This window comes from Mchenga conophoros, linkage group LG7 (genome assembly GCF_057382185.1).
Source record: "Mchenga conophoros isolate Kocher_MC1m ecotype Shallow Benthic linkage group LG7, M_conophoros_male_GT1.1, whole genome shotgun sequence".
Lineage (NCBI taxonomy): Eukaryota > Metazoa > Chordata > Actinopteri > Cichliformes > Cichlidae > Mchenga > Mchenga conophoros.
In genome coordinates this window covers 37,871,150-37,886,865 of record NC_140532.1, presented here as the reverse complement: position 1 = coordinate 37,886,865, position 15,716 = coordinate 37,871,150, and the positions used below count along the sequence as shown (strand labels likewise).

Genomic DNA, 15,716 nt, shown 5'->3' with positions numbered 1-15,716 from the left:
GCTGCCTGTGTTTGAGTAATTTCTGTAACTGTGAGACATCTGCTGCTGCCTATCTTGCCCAGGTCTCCCTTGAAAAAGAGGTTTTTAATCTCAATGGGATCTTCCTGGTTAAATAAAGGTTAATAAATAAATAAATAAAAAATATCAGGGTTTTATACTACTTATATATATAAGTAGTATATAAGTAATATGTAAGTGGTACAGGGTGGGCTTTTAATTTATTAATGATATCACCATGACAATACAAAAGTGCATGAGACAGTGAAATAAAGCATGAATAATTTTACATTGCTATAATAACATATGAACGACTAAAACTCAGTTAAAAAAGAAAAAAGTACAGACATTTTATATGTTGAACAGTTATATCCAAATCTATTTTACAATATCATCAACATTAATGTTTTCAGCTTAGTGCTGTGTGTTGCTCTGAGTTTCTGTCCTGCTGATGTTTATTTTTAAAATAAAGACGTTTATTCTAAGGCCAAAATCTCACTTTAAGAAATATGTAAAAATTTTACAGTCTTTTACTTTTCGTTGACTCTTTCTAGTTAAACATAGAATCCATCTACATACTTGTTTCTGACTGTCTGTAAACTCAGTTCTATTGAAAGTTTAGAATGCTAAACATGCGCAGCAATTGTCCAAAATGGAAACAATAGTGGTTATTTAACATTTTCCTACTTTCAGTGAAAACAGTTTTGTTTTTAAAGGTTTATAATATAAAATAATTATGTGAGTAAAAATTTTATTTTATTTTTGAAGCATTATTATGAACAAAAGAGTAAACCATGGTTTACCTTGGTTACCCCATGGTAATACATTTAATAAAAGCAGTTAAAAGAGAAAGTGGATTCATATTTTGAAAAAAAATTACATTAAAATGTTTCATTTGACACTGGTATAAACAACAATCAGTCCATGTTTTCAGGTTTGTCCTGTGTGCTGCTGTGTGTCTCTGTCCTGCTGTCTTCTGCCTGTGAACACACACTCTGCTGTGCTTTGTCCTCTGAGCTCCTCTTGATAGTCAGCTCTCTCTCAGCCTCTTCAACACACGGAGCTTTGGCTGCCTGGATGTGGAGCTTCCCATCTGGAGACAGGTGGCACGTGATGGCTTGATGGTTCAGTCCTTCAGGCAGATTAAACTCCTGTCTGAACTCCTGCAGTCTGTAAGAGTACGAGCCTTTCCCATCCTCCTGCTTCTTCTCTGTCTTGCCACTGACTCTCAGCTTCCTGCCCACCTGCCTGACAGACAGCTCCTCTGGGGAAAAGCCTCGAGTGTCCAGCATCAGAGCAAACTTGTCTCCCTCTTTCTCCAGCTGGACGGCAACTGGCTGCACAGCCATGCTGCTTTGGAAAGGATCTGTCTCCTCCAGGATCCTGTGTTGAAGTTTATCCATCAGCTCCAGACTGCTGCACAGCTCCTGTAGGTTTCTCTGCAGGAGATCCTGCTGGTAGAACAGAGGCTTGATCTCTGGCCACAGACTGCGCACAGGCCAGTAGAAGTCCATGAATGGACTGAGTGCAGACTGGACTCCATGAGAGCACAGCATCTTCAGTGGGTTTAGTGTTGAGTCCTCTTCTTGTGAGATGAAACACTGTTCAGGTGTCTGTTGTCTTCTTGGTGTTGCTTGTCTTGCTTTCTGTCTCAGCAGTGAGACTGTCCCAGTTTATATATACTAAGTGGAGGAGGTCCAGAGTCTTCAGGAATGTTCTGGTCTTTGCCACAGATCTCCACTGGGTGGAGCTGTTTCCCAGGAACAGAACCTCACTTTTGCTGCTGGAAAAACTTAAATCCCCATCCATGACTTGAAATATGTACTATTTTTCCCCCAAATTTTCATTTGCTTTGACTGAGAAGAAAAACTATATCTACTAAACAAATATCTGATTCATGCTGATGAAAGACGAGCAGGAAATTGACCTCTTCTTCCTCAGCCCTCAACCTGCTCTCACCAAGACTGAAAAATACAAAAAATAAAATAAAGAACAAAACTCCGCATTACTTGAGAAGTATAATATAATACAATATTTACTGGAATATCCATTCTAACCATATATGCAGTGAATTTGTTTTTAACAAGTCCATTGATTTAAATACGAATTTAAATGCAAACATCGGAGGTAAGCCTTAGATGTACACCATTTCCCCAGAAGGGGTCCAGAATCTTCAGGAATGTTCTGGTCTTTGCCACAGATCTCCACTGGGTGGAGCTGTTTCACAGAACTTCTGACGTCACTTGTGAACTGAATGCACTTCATGTCTGATGTGAAAAGCTATTTGTCTACTGATCAAAAAATGTTTGGGTTCATGCTGATATTTTTTAAACACTAGTTCAAATCAATTTTATAATCCAAAACATATTATTAAAATCAAATAACATAAACTCCAAATTCTAAGAATGTGTAGAGAAACAGGTGAACATGTTTCAACATATAGCCATTACCACATATATCCACTAGGATGGGTTGTTTCTCAAGAGTGCCGAGTTCACTTAATAATTCTTAATAAGAATATGTTTTTGCAAATGTGTTTTGCTAACTTCAAATAGCATGATGTTAGTAATTATCACATGTGCAGTATATAATTGTTGTTAAATTATATGGTGAAATAGTCTGGCTTGTAAAATATTTGCTCAATTTATCAATACTTGGTACATTCTTCATGTTTGTTTGAAGGCTGTAACTTTCATTTGTTTAATAGATTACTGGAAATTGAAAAGCAACACACACACACAGAACTTGTGGAAACTAATTGCGCAGTATTTGATTTTTCTTACTTGTGAAATGAATGTTCTGTTGTTCACTTTGACATCGAGTGTTGTCACATTTTTGGAACAGACAATAAGATTGCATGAACTACTCTGAAACCACCTGGTCTATGAAGTGTTAACTCAGATAAAGCCAGGAGCTCATTCATCAAACCCAGATGGTGTTGAATTAAACAACAGTTTTCAGTCTGAACTACCAAATTCAATTTGTCCTCATTTGTTTCTATTTTTAAAAGCCATAAAGTTTAGAATTTTAGAGCTGGAGAACTTGGATGCATGGATCACAGGACCTCAATAAAACTCCTTCTATCCTCCTCTGTGCTTTCTTTCTTTCTTTCTTTTTAATGTAGGACTTAGAAAGAAAGACACAGAAAACATAGTTAAGCTTTGATAACATTTATTTCTCAACACATGAAAACTGAATGAATATCAATACAAAAACATTTATTTTACATTGGTATCATTTCATATCCATGTTTTCAGGTTTGTCCTGTGTGCTGCTGTGTGTCTCTGTCCTGCTGTCTTCTGCCTGTGAACACACACTCTGCTGTGCTTTGTCCTCTGAGCTCCTCTTGATAGTCAGCTCTCTCTCAGCCTCTTCAACACACGGAGCTTTGGCTGCCTGGATGTGGAGCTTCCCATCTGGAGACAGGTGGCACGTGATGGTTTGAGGGTTCAGTCCTTCAGGCAGATCAAACTCCTGTCTGAACTCCTGCAGTCTGTAAGAGTACGAGCCTTTCCCATCCTCCTGCTTCTTCTCTGTCTTGCCACTGACTCTCAGCTTCCTGCCCACCTGCCTGACAGACAGCTCCTCTGGGGAAAAGCCTCGAGTGTCCAGCATCAGAGCAAACTTGTCTCCCTCTTTCTCCAGCTGGACGGCAACTGGCTGCACAGCCATGCTGCTTTGGAAAGGATCTGTCTCCTCCAGGATCCTGTGTTGAAGTTTATCCATCAGCTCCAGACTGCTGCACAGCTCCTGTAGGTTTCTCTGCAGGAGATCCTGCTGGTAGAAGAGAGGCTTGATCTCTGGCCACAGACTGCGCACAGGCCAGTAGAAGTCCATGAATGGACTGAGTGCAGACTGGACTCCATGAGAGCACAGCATCTTCAGTGGGTTTAGTGTTGAGTCCTCTTCTTGTGAGATGAAACACTGTTCAGGTGTCTGTTGTCTTCTTGGTGTTGCTTGTCTTGCTTTCTGTCTCAGCAGTGAGACTGTCCCAGTTTATATATACTAAGTGGAGGAGTTCCAGAGTCTTCGGGAACTTTCCTGCATTTGCCACAGATCTCCACATGATGGAGCTGTTTCCCAGGAGTGCTTACTTTACTCAGTCTTTCCTGTTCCATCAGGAAGTTTGCTACTAGAATTAATTTCCTGACAGTGCAGAAGTGGTTTGGGATGAACTTCCAATTGCTCCTGGGTGGTTGGGGCTCGGTGTACCAGAGTATAAAAAATAAAATAAATAAATAAAAAATAAATAAAAAATAAACGTCATCTTTGAAACCACTTATTTTGTTTGTAAAACAAGTTCTCATACAGGTAGACTGGATTATATCATAGCTCATTACATTTCTCACAGTTTAATAACAGACAAACAGTCTCAGCAGGTTAAGCTCATGAACGGTTTTACCAGTGAAAGTAATTATTAGCTGTAGTGTGAATGATAATTTTGAACAATATTTGAAGTACAAATAAACTGACATTAAACATGATTAAATGCATCTTTGAATCATTGTTATTTTATGCTTGAATGTTTGCACAAATTTCTTCAAATGAATGAATGAAAGTGAATTTAAAATAAAAAGACTTATTGAACTTCTATAAATAACAATGTCCTTTGTATGTTTGTATGTTTAATTTTTCATGTCTTTGTGGATTGCATACTGAGCTGATGTCTCTGTGTTTACAGTTACTCATATTTTAAAATTAAGGCTCCTATTTTGAAAACAGTTGATGTATGCTGAAAAGAAAACTCGACCAGAAACACATTTAAGTGAATCATTCATTATTGGTTTGAATTTCATTTTTTTATACTTTACATTCATTCTCAATTACTGCAAATCAAATGAAAGATCAATTTAATGAAATCTTTCTTTCATTTTGACTTGAAAATAAAATGTTATAACAATTTGGATTGAATATATGCTTAAGCACAAGTTAAAAACGGTTTGGCAAAAGTGGATAAAAATGTAAGAAATTAGTATTTCTTGGATTCATATTTCACATATTTCACAAAATATGAATCCATAGGCGACGGCAGAAAAAATATCCAGGTTTCCTGTAGTTTCAGGTCATTTCTCCATTTCTCCACTAGGTGTAGCTGCTACTCTAGTTTTTTTTAATATAATAACGTTGTTTTTTGTTTTGTTTTTAAATAGACCACCATATTTATATAATTTTGTACGTTATATATATATATATATATATATGTCACCTTATCGGTTATTTGATGTACCAGTTCGTGGTTTTATTACCATTAGGTAACAACTATAACGTTACACAGAACACGGCTATTTTTGGTCACTGGTGATGTCGTGTAACAACATCAATAACGTTGGCCTGCACGTTTCACCGGTCTCATTTTATATAGCTCATGGACCCTCGTTCAGATATGGAAGACATGAAGGAAAGCTCAATTAATTATATCAATTTCTGTCATAAGTCTTAAAAAAAAGACGCACTGACCTCCGAAATGTACACGTCTCATGAAGGAGAAATATTATTAAATACAGACCCAGGCTTTCTACATAGTCTCATCAAATAATATTGAGTCCCCGCCAGTGGTACTAAATCCTATCAGCCCACCCCGTCATGTCCGTTTTCAAGTGTGCTGCGATGAACGTGTGCAGTGGTTCGTCAGCGTTTTATCAATGAATTCTGCGCTCCCGTGATCCAATCAGCCAATGAACAGCTCGCACCTGCAGCCGTTCACAGCTTGGTAGCTTCAAGAGGTCACTACACTTTGAAACGTGGAAGGGAGAGCGTGGTGAGTTTTTAAACAGCGACAGCATTCAGCAGGGCCTTTAAACCGATATTAGAGCAGAACGGCTCATTCTTCTTCTCCTTTTAATTACAGATTGTAATGCCGGTGAAAAATAGCAACACCGTGGGTTTGGAGAGACGCGTGGATCTGGCCTCGCTTTTCTGTATGATCGGGCGGCACGGCCCAGCCGTGGCTCTGGCCGTGATAGCCATGGTGTCCATGGTGGCAGGTTTCATCATCTACCGAACAGTGAGGGGGAAGCGGAGAAAGGCCACAGCCGGAGCCACAAGCACCGACAGTGACAGCAGGGACGCCGGAGCGGAGACGCTTATACCGCCGGATCAGGAGCCGGAGCCGAGCCCGGAGGTTTTGCGCATCACGGCGGACTCAACAGGTACAGATTCGGATGAAACGTTAAAACCTGCGAGCTGCTGCAGTTTACTAGTGCGGGAATTTACGTATAACTTAATCTATATTATTATTTCGTAGCTTTGGTGGTAGATTCAGCTTAAGCTGCGTGCGCACAGACGTCAAAACCGAGCGTACTCCCCTTTCTTTCTGAAATACAACACTTTAAGCAGCCCATAATGGACTACAGCTCACAGTATACTGGTGTCTAGCCTTGTCACAGTCACGGCAAAAGATTAGCTCTAAAATATCAGGCAGATGTCCAAAAACAGACTTTTTATTTTTTATTATTATTATTATTATTATTATTATTGCAAAATTGAAAAAGGCTCCTCAAACATTGTTGCATTAGTAGCTTAAAGTAAGATGACAACCTTGGAGGTCTTGCCTGTTATATGAATTGTTCCTGCAGGAACAATGCAAAGTGTCTTTAATTACTTTCAGTGTTTGTTTGAAGCACCATGATATCTCAAAATGAATGGGCACAAGAAATGTAGCTAGAACAAGTCTGCGTATTAACATTTGATACAAACACTCAAACTGAAATACAATTGACTGAGGCTTTGCAAGAGGTTATGGCTAAAGAACTGTGCTGATTACTTTTAAGAGTGTTTATTTCATGAAGAATGGAAAATTGATAAGTTCCAGCAATGAATGAATACATAAATAAATAATCATCTTGCCTGATTTATGTCTGATCGTTAAGAAACTTGTCAAGTACAAGCTACTCATCCTGTCAAATATTAATAGACCATTTTAATAAAATGACTGCCAGTGATTAGTAATGACTTTAATTTTTAAGAGTGCTGTAATTTGGGTCACTTCTCATCTACTCTGACTAAAATGTATGAAGTGATCTAGATTATGCAAGTCAGATTCAGTACATTTTAGAAATAAATCAAAATAAACTTAATATTCAGCGTGTTTGTGTGTCTTTCTCCTGATGTCATAGTTGTGAAAGCTGAAGGCTGTTTAGATGTGGAGGAGGATACTGCTCTTAACATCAGGCATCGACGTCTCACTGCTGAGAAAAAAACGCCGCCTCACCGTCAACCCAAAAGTGACTCTGTACAAGACAACAAGCACAGTGCTTCAGTGCAGCAGGTAGCCGAGCTGCATGCAGAGGAGGAAGACAAAGGTGCTGAAATTGATGTGGAAACTGATGGCACAAATGGCACTATGGAGGAAGGTGAAAATAAGGTGATACAGAGCCACAAAGAAGAACTGAAGGTAAGCGGTTATCTTTACAAATTGCATATTTTGCCACAATTAAATTCACTTTTGGTAAATGAATGATTGTCTTGGAGTACAACTGATTGTGAAATTTTGCCATGGCACATGTATTCTATTGTTCAGTTACCCTTCTGTCTAGATCCCAACAACAGCAGGCACCATTGATTAGAAACCCAGCAGCTAATGACAATGAAAGTTGGCTACCAGTGGGTGGTGAAATAATGTTCAAGGTCTTGAACCCTTACGTTATCACCAACCCATTATTGGTTGTTTTTACTGAATGTGAGTTATTGGGGTCTGAAAACAATCAAGATTTTTTTTTTTTTTTTTTTTTTTTTTAAGTGAAAGTCAAACAGATTTAAAGAAGTTAAACTCCAACTTCAGCATGAACACTAATATTGCTTCAGCTTTTCTGGATTTGTAGTCATTTGTTCCCAAAGGCAAAATAACCACTGATTCAGCTTTAATGCAATTATGCCTGTTTTGCTTAGATGGCTCTACATCTAATCTCTTTGCTCTGTATTGGTCAAAAGCTGGGAAGTGGTTAGCTTGGCTAAAGTGATGGTGTGACTTGGCAGTCATTTTGAATGTTTTGGGGTTTTGTTTTTCCCTTCGGTAAAGCCCATATCTGAATGTCTCAGCTCACCAGCATTTTCTGTGGTTGAGCATAAAGACCACATGCATAGATTCCCCAATGACGGGCAATTTTAAACAAAAACAAAACGGGGAGGGAACGCGCACACATTTTGACTTTGCCCCAAAACATTGCTTGTAAAGCATTTCAAAACATTCTGGCTTCATTATTGGATTAATCAAGAGTGCAAACATAAACAGCTTTACCGCACATGATTAGCTAATGTTTCATGCTTGGATTGTTTAGCTCTTTGGGTGGAGTCTCAGAGGTTAGTTTAGGGCAGGGGTGGGCAATTTCAGGCCTCGTGGGCCGGTGTCCTGCAGGTTTTAGATCTCACCTTGGGTCAACACACCTGAATCGCATAATTAGTTCATTACCAGGCCTCTGGAGAACTTCAGGACATGTTGAGGAGCTAATTTATCAATTTAAATCAGCTGTGTTGGTTCAAGGACACATCTAAAACCTGCAGGGACACCGGCCCTCGGGCCTGGAATTGCCCACCCCTGGTTTAGGGCAAAGACTTGCAATGGGGAAATGAGTGACTTGATAAAATCTCTGTATCTCTATGTAGTTTACATATTACATAATGCTAGTTTGGTGGTGGTCTTTAATCCTTCATATTTTTCTAACTATTGTGTGACTAAAACATTAAGACCTAAAGATTAAACGTATGTATTTTATGCATCTAGGTACTACAAGAAAAAGGCCAAGAGGATGATGTGCCTACTGAAATGGAATTGTCGAATAAGGAGGCCAGTCAAGAGGAGGAAAACCTTCTGGACATTTCAAAGAGCACAGCGGCCAACTTGGAAGAACCAATTGTTCATATTGAAGACATACCTGTTCCTTCCATCTGTTATTTCAAAGAAGAGAATCTTCAAGGTGTCACTGATTTCTCTAATGATTATAGCAACAATCACCATTTTCCAGAAGAAGAAAAGAAAAGTGGTGGTGAGGAGGCAGAAGAGGAGTTGGTAGATGACCAACTGACTTCTCAACAAGCCGGGATCAGCTCCACAGTGTTTGTTGAAGTAACCAAGCTACAGGGCCAGTGTCATGAGGTGATGCTATCCTTTCAACAAAATGCAGATGAAGACAATGTGAGTGATTCAACGGATATAAACTTCAACAGTCACCTGCTACAATTGGCTGAACAAAACAATGAAAGTGAGCTTGCCTGCAATCAAGACAGTGATGTAAAAGAGGAAGTACCCACTGAGGACATTGCCTCACGTGATGAAGAAAGTAATCCTTCAAGTGTAGTGCTGGACCACACCCTGCTCTGTTTGAACCATATGATCGAACCTGAAAACGCTGATAATGGTGATTCTAGCAGTGTAGCCAATGATGCAAAGGCCCAAATCTCTGGCATTGGGGAAATCTCCAGCTTGTCATCAGATCAACAGCAACTGCAAAGCAACATAAATGAAGATGACATTTCCCAAGCTCTGGGAGTCACCAGTGGGGCTGCTCCTGTCACATCTGAAGACGGTAAACTTCCTGTACTTCAGATTCCACTGCCGTCTTTTGAGCAAAGCGAGCCGACTTGGTCATCTTCTGGTCTTGGTGGTGAGAGTGGAATTTCAAGCATGACTGTCAGCCCTGATTTGCCAGATGTTATCAGTGAATATGAAATGCCAACTGAAAATGTGGCTCTCACAGTAAAAGATGATGCACAGTTCAAAGAGCACACTGAGGCTCAGAATGGCCTCCTTGATGATGAGGCTCGATCTGCCATGAATGAAGATCTAGCAAATGTGATATCCAGATCTTACCCATCATATTTTTCCCAGCAGACCCTCGGTGAGCAAATTGACTGGGCTAATGACAGTTCTTTAGCAGCCAATGAAGACATATTGGGACATGAAATTGAGGATCGCTACTATAGAGAGATGGAACAGGCTATAGAGCAGATGGCAGCCAATGTTACTAGCTTAACCGATGAGCTCGCAGTGAAAACAGACATGAAGGCTGATATCAAGGTTGTTGAAATCAATCAGAAGATGGAAAGGGCAGAGAAAGAGAAGGAGGAAGAGGACTATGAAAAGACTGAAATCAGTATCATGGAGGCAACTATGGACAATAATGAATGGATTACAGATGGAAACTACCAAGTTCTTCCCTGGATGAACCAGTCTGTCCCTCCTTTTGCCCAAAACCACACACAACTTGAGCCAGTTTCTACTGAAGCTGACCATCCAGGTGCTTCTGTCACAGATGCTACTTGTATAGATGCATCTCTGTCCTTGAATGATGTGAAACAGGCTATCCCGCTTTCCCCTGTTCATGAAAATGGCAAAAAGGTTGTGGCAGTCCAGCCCATGTCCCAGAATGTCAATGTGACTTTCCGCATCCATTATCTCACCCACTCACCACACCAGAAGGTGGCCATCACAGGGAGCCAGCAAGAGCTGGGGAACTGGAAGAAATTCATCCTGCTCGAGAGAGCCGAGGATGGGAATTGGGCCACTGTTGTCAGCCTGCCTGCAGAGAGTATCGTGGAGTGGAAGTTTGTGGTGATGGACAAGGGTGAGGTGTGCCGTTGGGAAGAATGTGGAAACCGCCTCCTGGATACAGGCTACGGAGACGACCTGCTTGTGCACAAATGGTGGGGATTATTGTAAACGATTTGTTGAAAAGGCTGCAGTTTGAGATTAGCAGGTGCACCAGGCGTTCAAACTGTGTTCACGACCAGGTAAAGTTGTGTTTATGTTTGTCAGTAAATTGATAAAACATTATGATTAAATTTGGGGCAGTTAAGTTTGGGTTCAAACTGGGCTAATTTTGGTTGAAAGCAACTGTTTCTACTTGATACAGATTGCAAATTTCCAATTTTATAGCAAAAACAATAAATGATCTTTTAGTGTTAAATTCATTAGTCTATTGAAGTGAAATGCTCTTGAACTTTTTTTTTTTCTTATTATTTGTACAAGCAAAAACGTCAAACTTGAGCCTTGCGGTGTCTTTGTTTCCCACATGCCAGTTCCCCCGAGAATGGCTTTGACTTCTGCAGTTTTAAATCATTTAAACATCATTTTACTAATATAAGACTTGGAAGCATGAAATTTCAACCAGATTTATTCTAGTATAAACCTAGATGCAGTATACAGGTGACGGAAACTTCCAGCAACACAATTCCCTGACAGACTAGCTCTTATAAAACCTCTGATGGGACCTTCTAATAGCCAGTAATTAGGTATGCGTTTTCAGGGACTGGGAAATATTTTGATCAAAACACTGAACCATTACACAAGATGGCTTGATTCCCCTTTTACAATACCACTGATTATGCAAACTACTCCTCCTTAACAGGATGATTTAATGCAAGCGTAAATGAAGAGATTACTGTCCATATGCTGCTTGAATATGCCTGTCTATAAGGATAAATGCACATAATTAAATTTTACTAAAGCAATAAATACAGCAATAATTGTTACGTACGATCGTTGTTACATCAGGTACTCTTAATGCGTTTACCACTAAACTGTGATGGTTGTAACTTCAATGCTGCTTTTATCTCATGGGACTATTTGCATGCAAGACAGTCCCATTGTTGTTAATAAATGTGCCTTGTGAAAATGATTTTCTACTGTGTTGTAATGCATCAAACGTGTCTTTTGTATAATTTGATTAGCTACTTAAGAGAAAATTATTCACTAGTTATCTGGTTCATCATTTGGTTCTTAATCGTGTAGTGTATATAGCCTTTGTCTCAGATTCTATCATTGTATCCTGATATGAAATATTGTGATGATGCTACTTAATGTTGGTTATTGTGGAGATGGTTATTAAATAAATGAATCTTAAATCTCATTCCTGAATGTTTCTTAAGCATGTAAATTTATTCAAAACTCTTTAAATGCTTTAATACACATTTAAGAAAATAGTGCCTTAAGCACTACATTTGAAGAACACTATTTTATTTATTTTAACAAAGAGCTAACATATGAGGATATGTTTTGCTGTCTGCTAATCATTTACAGCAGTTGCAACAGACCAAACCAGATGCAGTTGGTTTTTGAAGTTATTGCACCAAAAAAAAAACCTTTCAACTTTCAGACCACCCATTAAATTCTTTTTTTTTTTTTTCTTTTTTTTTTGGAACCATTGGCAAAGACTGACCTTGTTTTGAGTCCAGCTGGCACAGAGGTGTCTCATGCAGTGGAAAGCATCATTAGCGGGGATATTTTCATGCCAGCTTGTCAGCTCAATTCAGCAGTGAGCTGAAGGTGACTCTGCTCTATCTGGAAAGAAATGTTTTTGATCTTCTGGTCTAGGAATTGTGGATGGTGACCAATCTGCCTATAATACAGGCCAAAATGCAGTCCTGTTAGTTACCTATTCTGTGCAGCAGAATTGATGTTTTGTGAAATAATCTAACAGTATGAAATTATATGTAAGCACTGAAATTTAAAATGCAGTACAGAAGCAATGCCCCCCCTTCAGTCATTTAATTAGATTTTAAGTGCTCATTTAATTGTCAAATCAAACTCAAAGTAAGTCATGCAGAAAAATTGCTCACAAAAGATTTAAAACAATTATTCTCATTAGCACAGAGTTTAATGTGATTGGAAAGGAAGCCATCAAAAAGCTCAAATTCCAATCTTACAATCACGAGAACTTTCTTTGCTCCATCCACTTGTACAGTTCACATTTCATAGACATTTACATTTGGATAGCTCATGTCAGTCCAAAGTGATTATTACTTAATGTTGGCTTGGGTATTGAACCTTTGCAGAGTTAACATCATGTTCATCATATTTAAGCAATACCTTCTTTGACCCACTGAAAATGAGATCAATAGGACTCTGCCCAGCTCTAAGTCACGTGATTTCTGTTGTCTTCTATTTCAAAAGGGAAACCTTTGCCTCTTTGACCCAAATTTACCAGAAGATGTATTCATACTGCACAGACTCTAGGTTTACATTGATGTAGACATGTAGTAAAAGTGGAAGGAAAAATTATCTTTAAGTTAAACCTTTTGCAAATAAATGAGATACATTTTACAACATGCACAATTTTGGAGCACACTCCCTCACTTGTGCTAACATGCCAGCTGGGGGTTGGAGTACCTTTTATTGTTAAGGCTAATCCTTTATTTAGATACAAGGCTTGCAAGTGACACCACTTAAGCCAGGGGTGTCCAACTCCAGGCCTCAAGGGCTAGTGTCCTGCAGGTTTTAGATATCACCCTGGGTTAAAACACACCTGAATCAATTAGTTTATTACCAGGCCTCTGGGAAAACTTCAAGACATGTTGAGGAGGTGATTTAGCCATTTAAATCAGCTGTGGTGGATCAAGGACACATCTAAAACCTGCAGGACACCAGCCCTTGAGGCCTGGAGTTGGACACCCTTGACTTAAGCTCTTCTTATAGATAACTCATTTCAGATCTTTCTGTCTCTACATGAGCCTCTATACTCACCTGCTGTGAGTATCAGTATTTGTCAAATAGCTAAACACTTCAGCCACCATTAAACTGTTGTTTGAGCTCCTGTAAGGCTGGTGTCTTAACACTGAGTCACCAGTCTAATCTGGAAACAATTTCAGGCTCTTAACATATTTAGACTGCCTAGACTGAACAAAGCCTTCAAATCAACAGTCTCAAATGGTTAGTCAGCTGTTATATTTATGTTCCCCTGTGAAGTATATTCATGTGCTCTGGATGGGGAATGACCTGCAGGGTTACAGTCCAACCAGTTGAACGTAGTTTTACTGAACCCCCAATCACATAAAGTGATTTCTTTAGTTCAGAATTTACTGATCCCACTTTCTTGAATACACTAGAGATGATTTCAGATGGTTTCTTTCCACGATTAAAGCATTTGAAAATCAGTGTGTTTTAAATACACAGCCTTCAGACCTGAACAGCATTGACTCTGAAATAACAGAAGTACGTAAAAAGCTGATTTAAACCACAACAATACCACAGATTTAAATCCGTGGTATTGCTCAGCAAAGCTCAGCAATTTTTAAAATATAAATGCCATAACCATATTGATTCTTGAGTATGATAGCAAAGAACACTCAGAAATTCAGATATGCTTGGTTTGTCTTAAGCGAATATGTCTTCAGACACTTAAAAGTTGTTCTTAACATAAACCAGAGCACTGTCTCCTTGGCTCTACCACATAACAATTCTTAGTTCAAGTTGGACTGCCAAGTGTGAAATTCTTTCTCTTGAATTTCAGACTGTCTCTTCTTACAGAAGCCAACCAGTAAGACGGGGGGGGTTTGTATGCAGGTGTCTGTTCTGTTTTTATAACTCACTGTTTTTAACAAATTCTTTGAATGTATGTATTTTCCCTTCACTCCACTTTCTTTTCTTTCCTCCATTTTAGACCATTTTAAACCAGCACTGTTGGCTATGTCTGGCTCAATAAATATTAATGGGGTAAAGGATTTACCCTGCTTCTTTTGATGCTTTACTACTGTTTTTTATTATTCTTACGTGATTATTTAAAGATATGGGATGAAGGGTCAATTTCTAAGTTATTCCAAAATGTAAGAATGACCAAGTTAATAGTCATAGTGCCATGTCATAGTTAGGGTGTGCCATACATGCAGGCTATTAATAATATAACATGCAAGAGCTTCTCCCTGCTCTGTACAGTGAGATCCTCCGATGACCTTCACTGGACTGTCAAGCATGCTGGCTGCACTGCATGGCCACGAAAGGAGGAGCAGTCAGTGTGGGTTAAAGTGGAAAGGAAGGAAGCTACATGAGCAGAGTTTTATCAGTGTAATACAAACTGATTTCCAGTGTTAAAATACAATTTAACATGGAGACTTTCAAAAGATTTTAATTTATTCATCATGTCTTCACTCAGTGGCTTTAATAATTATTTTATTGGTCTACATGTTTCTTGTCTACTTATTTTTGGTCTTCTATGCAGTCCCTCGGTTTCTATGTTTAAAAAGAAATGCACTGCTCCATAAAGCCCCAGGCAGTACAAACTGACCTGTTTCTTTATAAGCCAACTAAAAGCTCTTCTGGATCTGTGCCACACTGGAACAGCCCTCTGTCAGTGAGGTCGTTGCTCGCCGTCTCAGAGGACACTGCAGTTGTGAGATGAATGCAGCTGTGTTTGTGTACAATGGGAAGTGTTAGTGAAATACGTGATTGTGAGGGATGTTACGTCCCTCTGCAGCTTTTAATCGTCTCAGTGTTTTCAGCTGGTGCTAATTGGCCACACCTAGTCAGGTGTGGATAAAAGCATACCTGAGGCAAGCTTTCTGGCAGTGCACTAGTCTTTGCCTTGGTGGCACCAGCCATTTTAGCCAACCTGGTTTTCCATTTTAGGATGAAACCTCTTCTCACCCACACTCTGTTATTCATCTCCTTTTTTTTATGTTGCGGCTTTTGAGCCGGGTCGTAACATAAGTGGGGACAATACACACAGCTGCACACATATTGCAAAAGAATCTGTGTGAATCTGTGCTTCGTAAACAAGGTCAGGTTATGAATTTGTTTTTTTAAATTGGCACATTTTTGGGCCTCTTGCAAATCCTGACAATTCTGTTCTCTGATACAATAACTGTGTGTATATAGTTTTATTGCATGCATGTTTCAATAAATCTACAGTACTTGTATATTTAAACAGCCTTTAAGGTGTCACTTCATTCTGACAGACAAAACTGCGCGAGTGTGTATTTTTGCTTCTTCCCATCTTTCCTCCCATGTCACA

General features: G+C 39.2%; 3 protein-coding genes across 3 annotated transcripts; 1 reads left to right on the top strand and 2 right to left on the bottom strand.

Annotated features, from left to right (window-relative positions):
• Positions 1–277: 277 nt before the first annotated feature.
• Positions 278–1,779, bottom strand: LOC146570607 (heat shock protein 30-like). Its single transcript, XM_085279152.1, has one exon. It carries the CDS (start codon positions 1,551–1,553, stop codon positions 915–917), a length of 639 nt encoding a protein of 212 aa, XP_085135278.1. The 5' UTR covers positions 1,554–1,779; the 3' UTR covers positions 278–914.
• Positions 1,780–3,151: 1,372 nt separating this feature from the next.
• On the bottom strand, positions 3,152–5,077 carry LOC146570606 (heat shock protein 30-like). Its single transcript, XM_085281203.1, has one exon. The coding sequence runs from the start codon at positions 3,874–3,876 to the stop codon at positions 3,232–3,234; it is 645 nt and encodes a 214-aa protein (XP_085137329.1). The 5' UTR covers positions 3,877–5,077; the 3' UTR covers positions 3,152–3,231.
• Positions 5,078–5,600: 523 nt separating this feature from the next.
• stbd1 (starch binding domain 1) lies at positions 5,601–11,837 on the top strand. The gene is made up of 4 exons (XM_085279151.1): positions 5,601–5,755; positions 5,846–6,146; positions 7,113–7,390; positions 8,717–11,837. Exons 2-4 carry the CDS (start codon positions 5,852–5,854, stop codon positions 10,649–10,651), a joined length of 2,508 nt encoding a protein of 835 aa, XP_085135277.1. The 5' UTR covers positions 5,601–5,755; positions 5,846–5,851; the 3' UTR covers positions 10,652–11,837.
• The last annotated feature ends 3,879 nt before the right edge of the window (positions 11,838–15,716 follow it).

Coding starts and splice junctions, on each gene's coding strand:
- stbd1 (XM_085279151.1), top strand. CDS start 5,852: ATGCCGGTGAAAAATAGCAACACCGTGGGTTTGGAGAGACGCGTGGAT. Junction 6,147..7,112: donor CATCACGGCGGACTCAACAG/GTACAGATTCGG, acceptor CTGATGTCATAG/TTGTGAAAGCTGAAGGCTGT. Junction 7,391..8,716: donor GCCACAAAGAAGAACTGAAG/GTAAGCGGTTAT, acceptor TTATGCATCTAG/GTACTACAAGAAAAAGGCCA.
- LOC146570606 (XM_085281203.1), bottom strand. CDS start 3,876: ATGCTGTGCTCTCATGGAGTCCAGTCTGCACTCAGTCCATTCATGGAC.
- LOC146570607 (XM_085279152.1), bottom strand. CDS start 1,553: ATGCTGTGCTCTCATGGAGTCCAGTCTGCACTCAGTCCATTCATGGAC.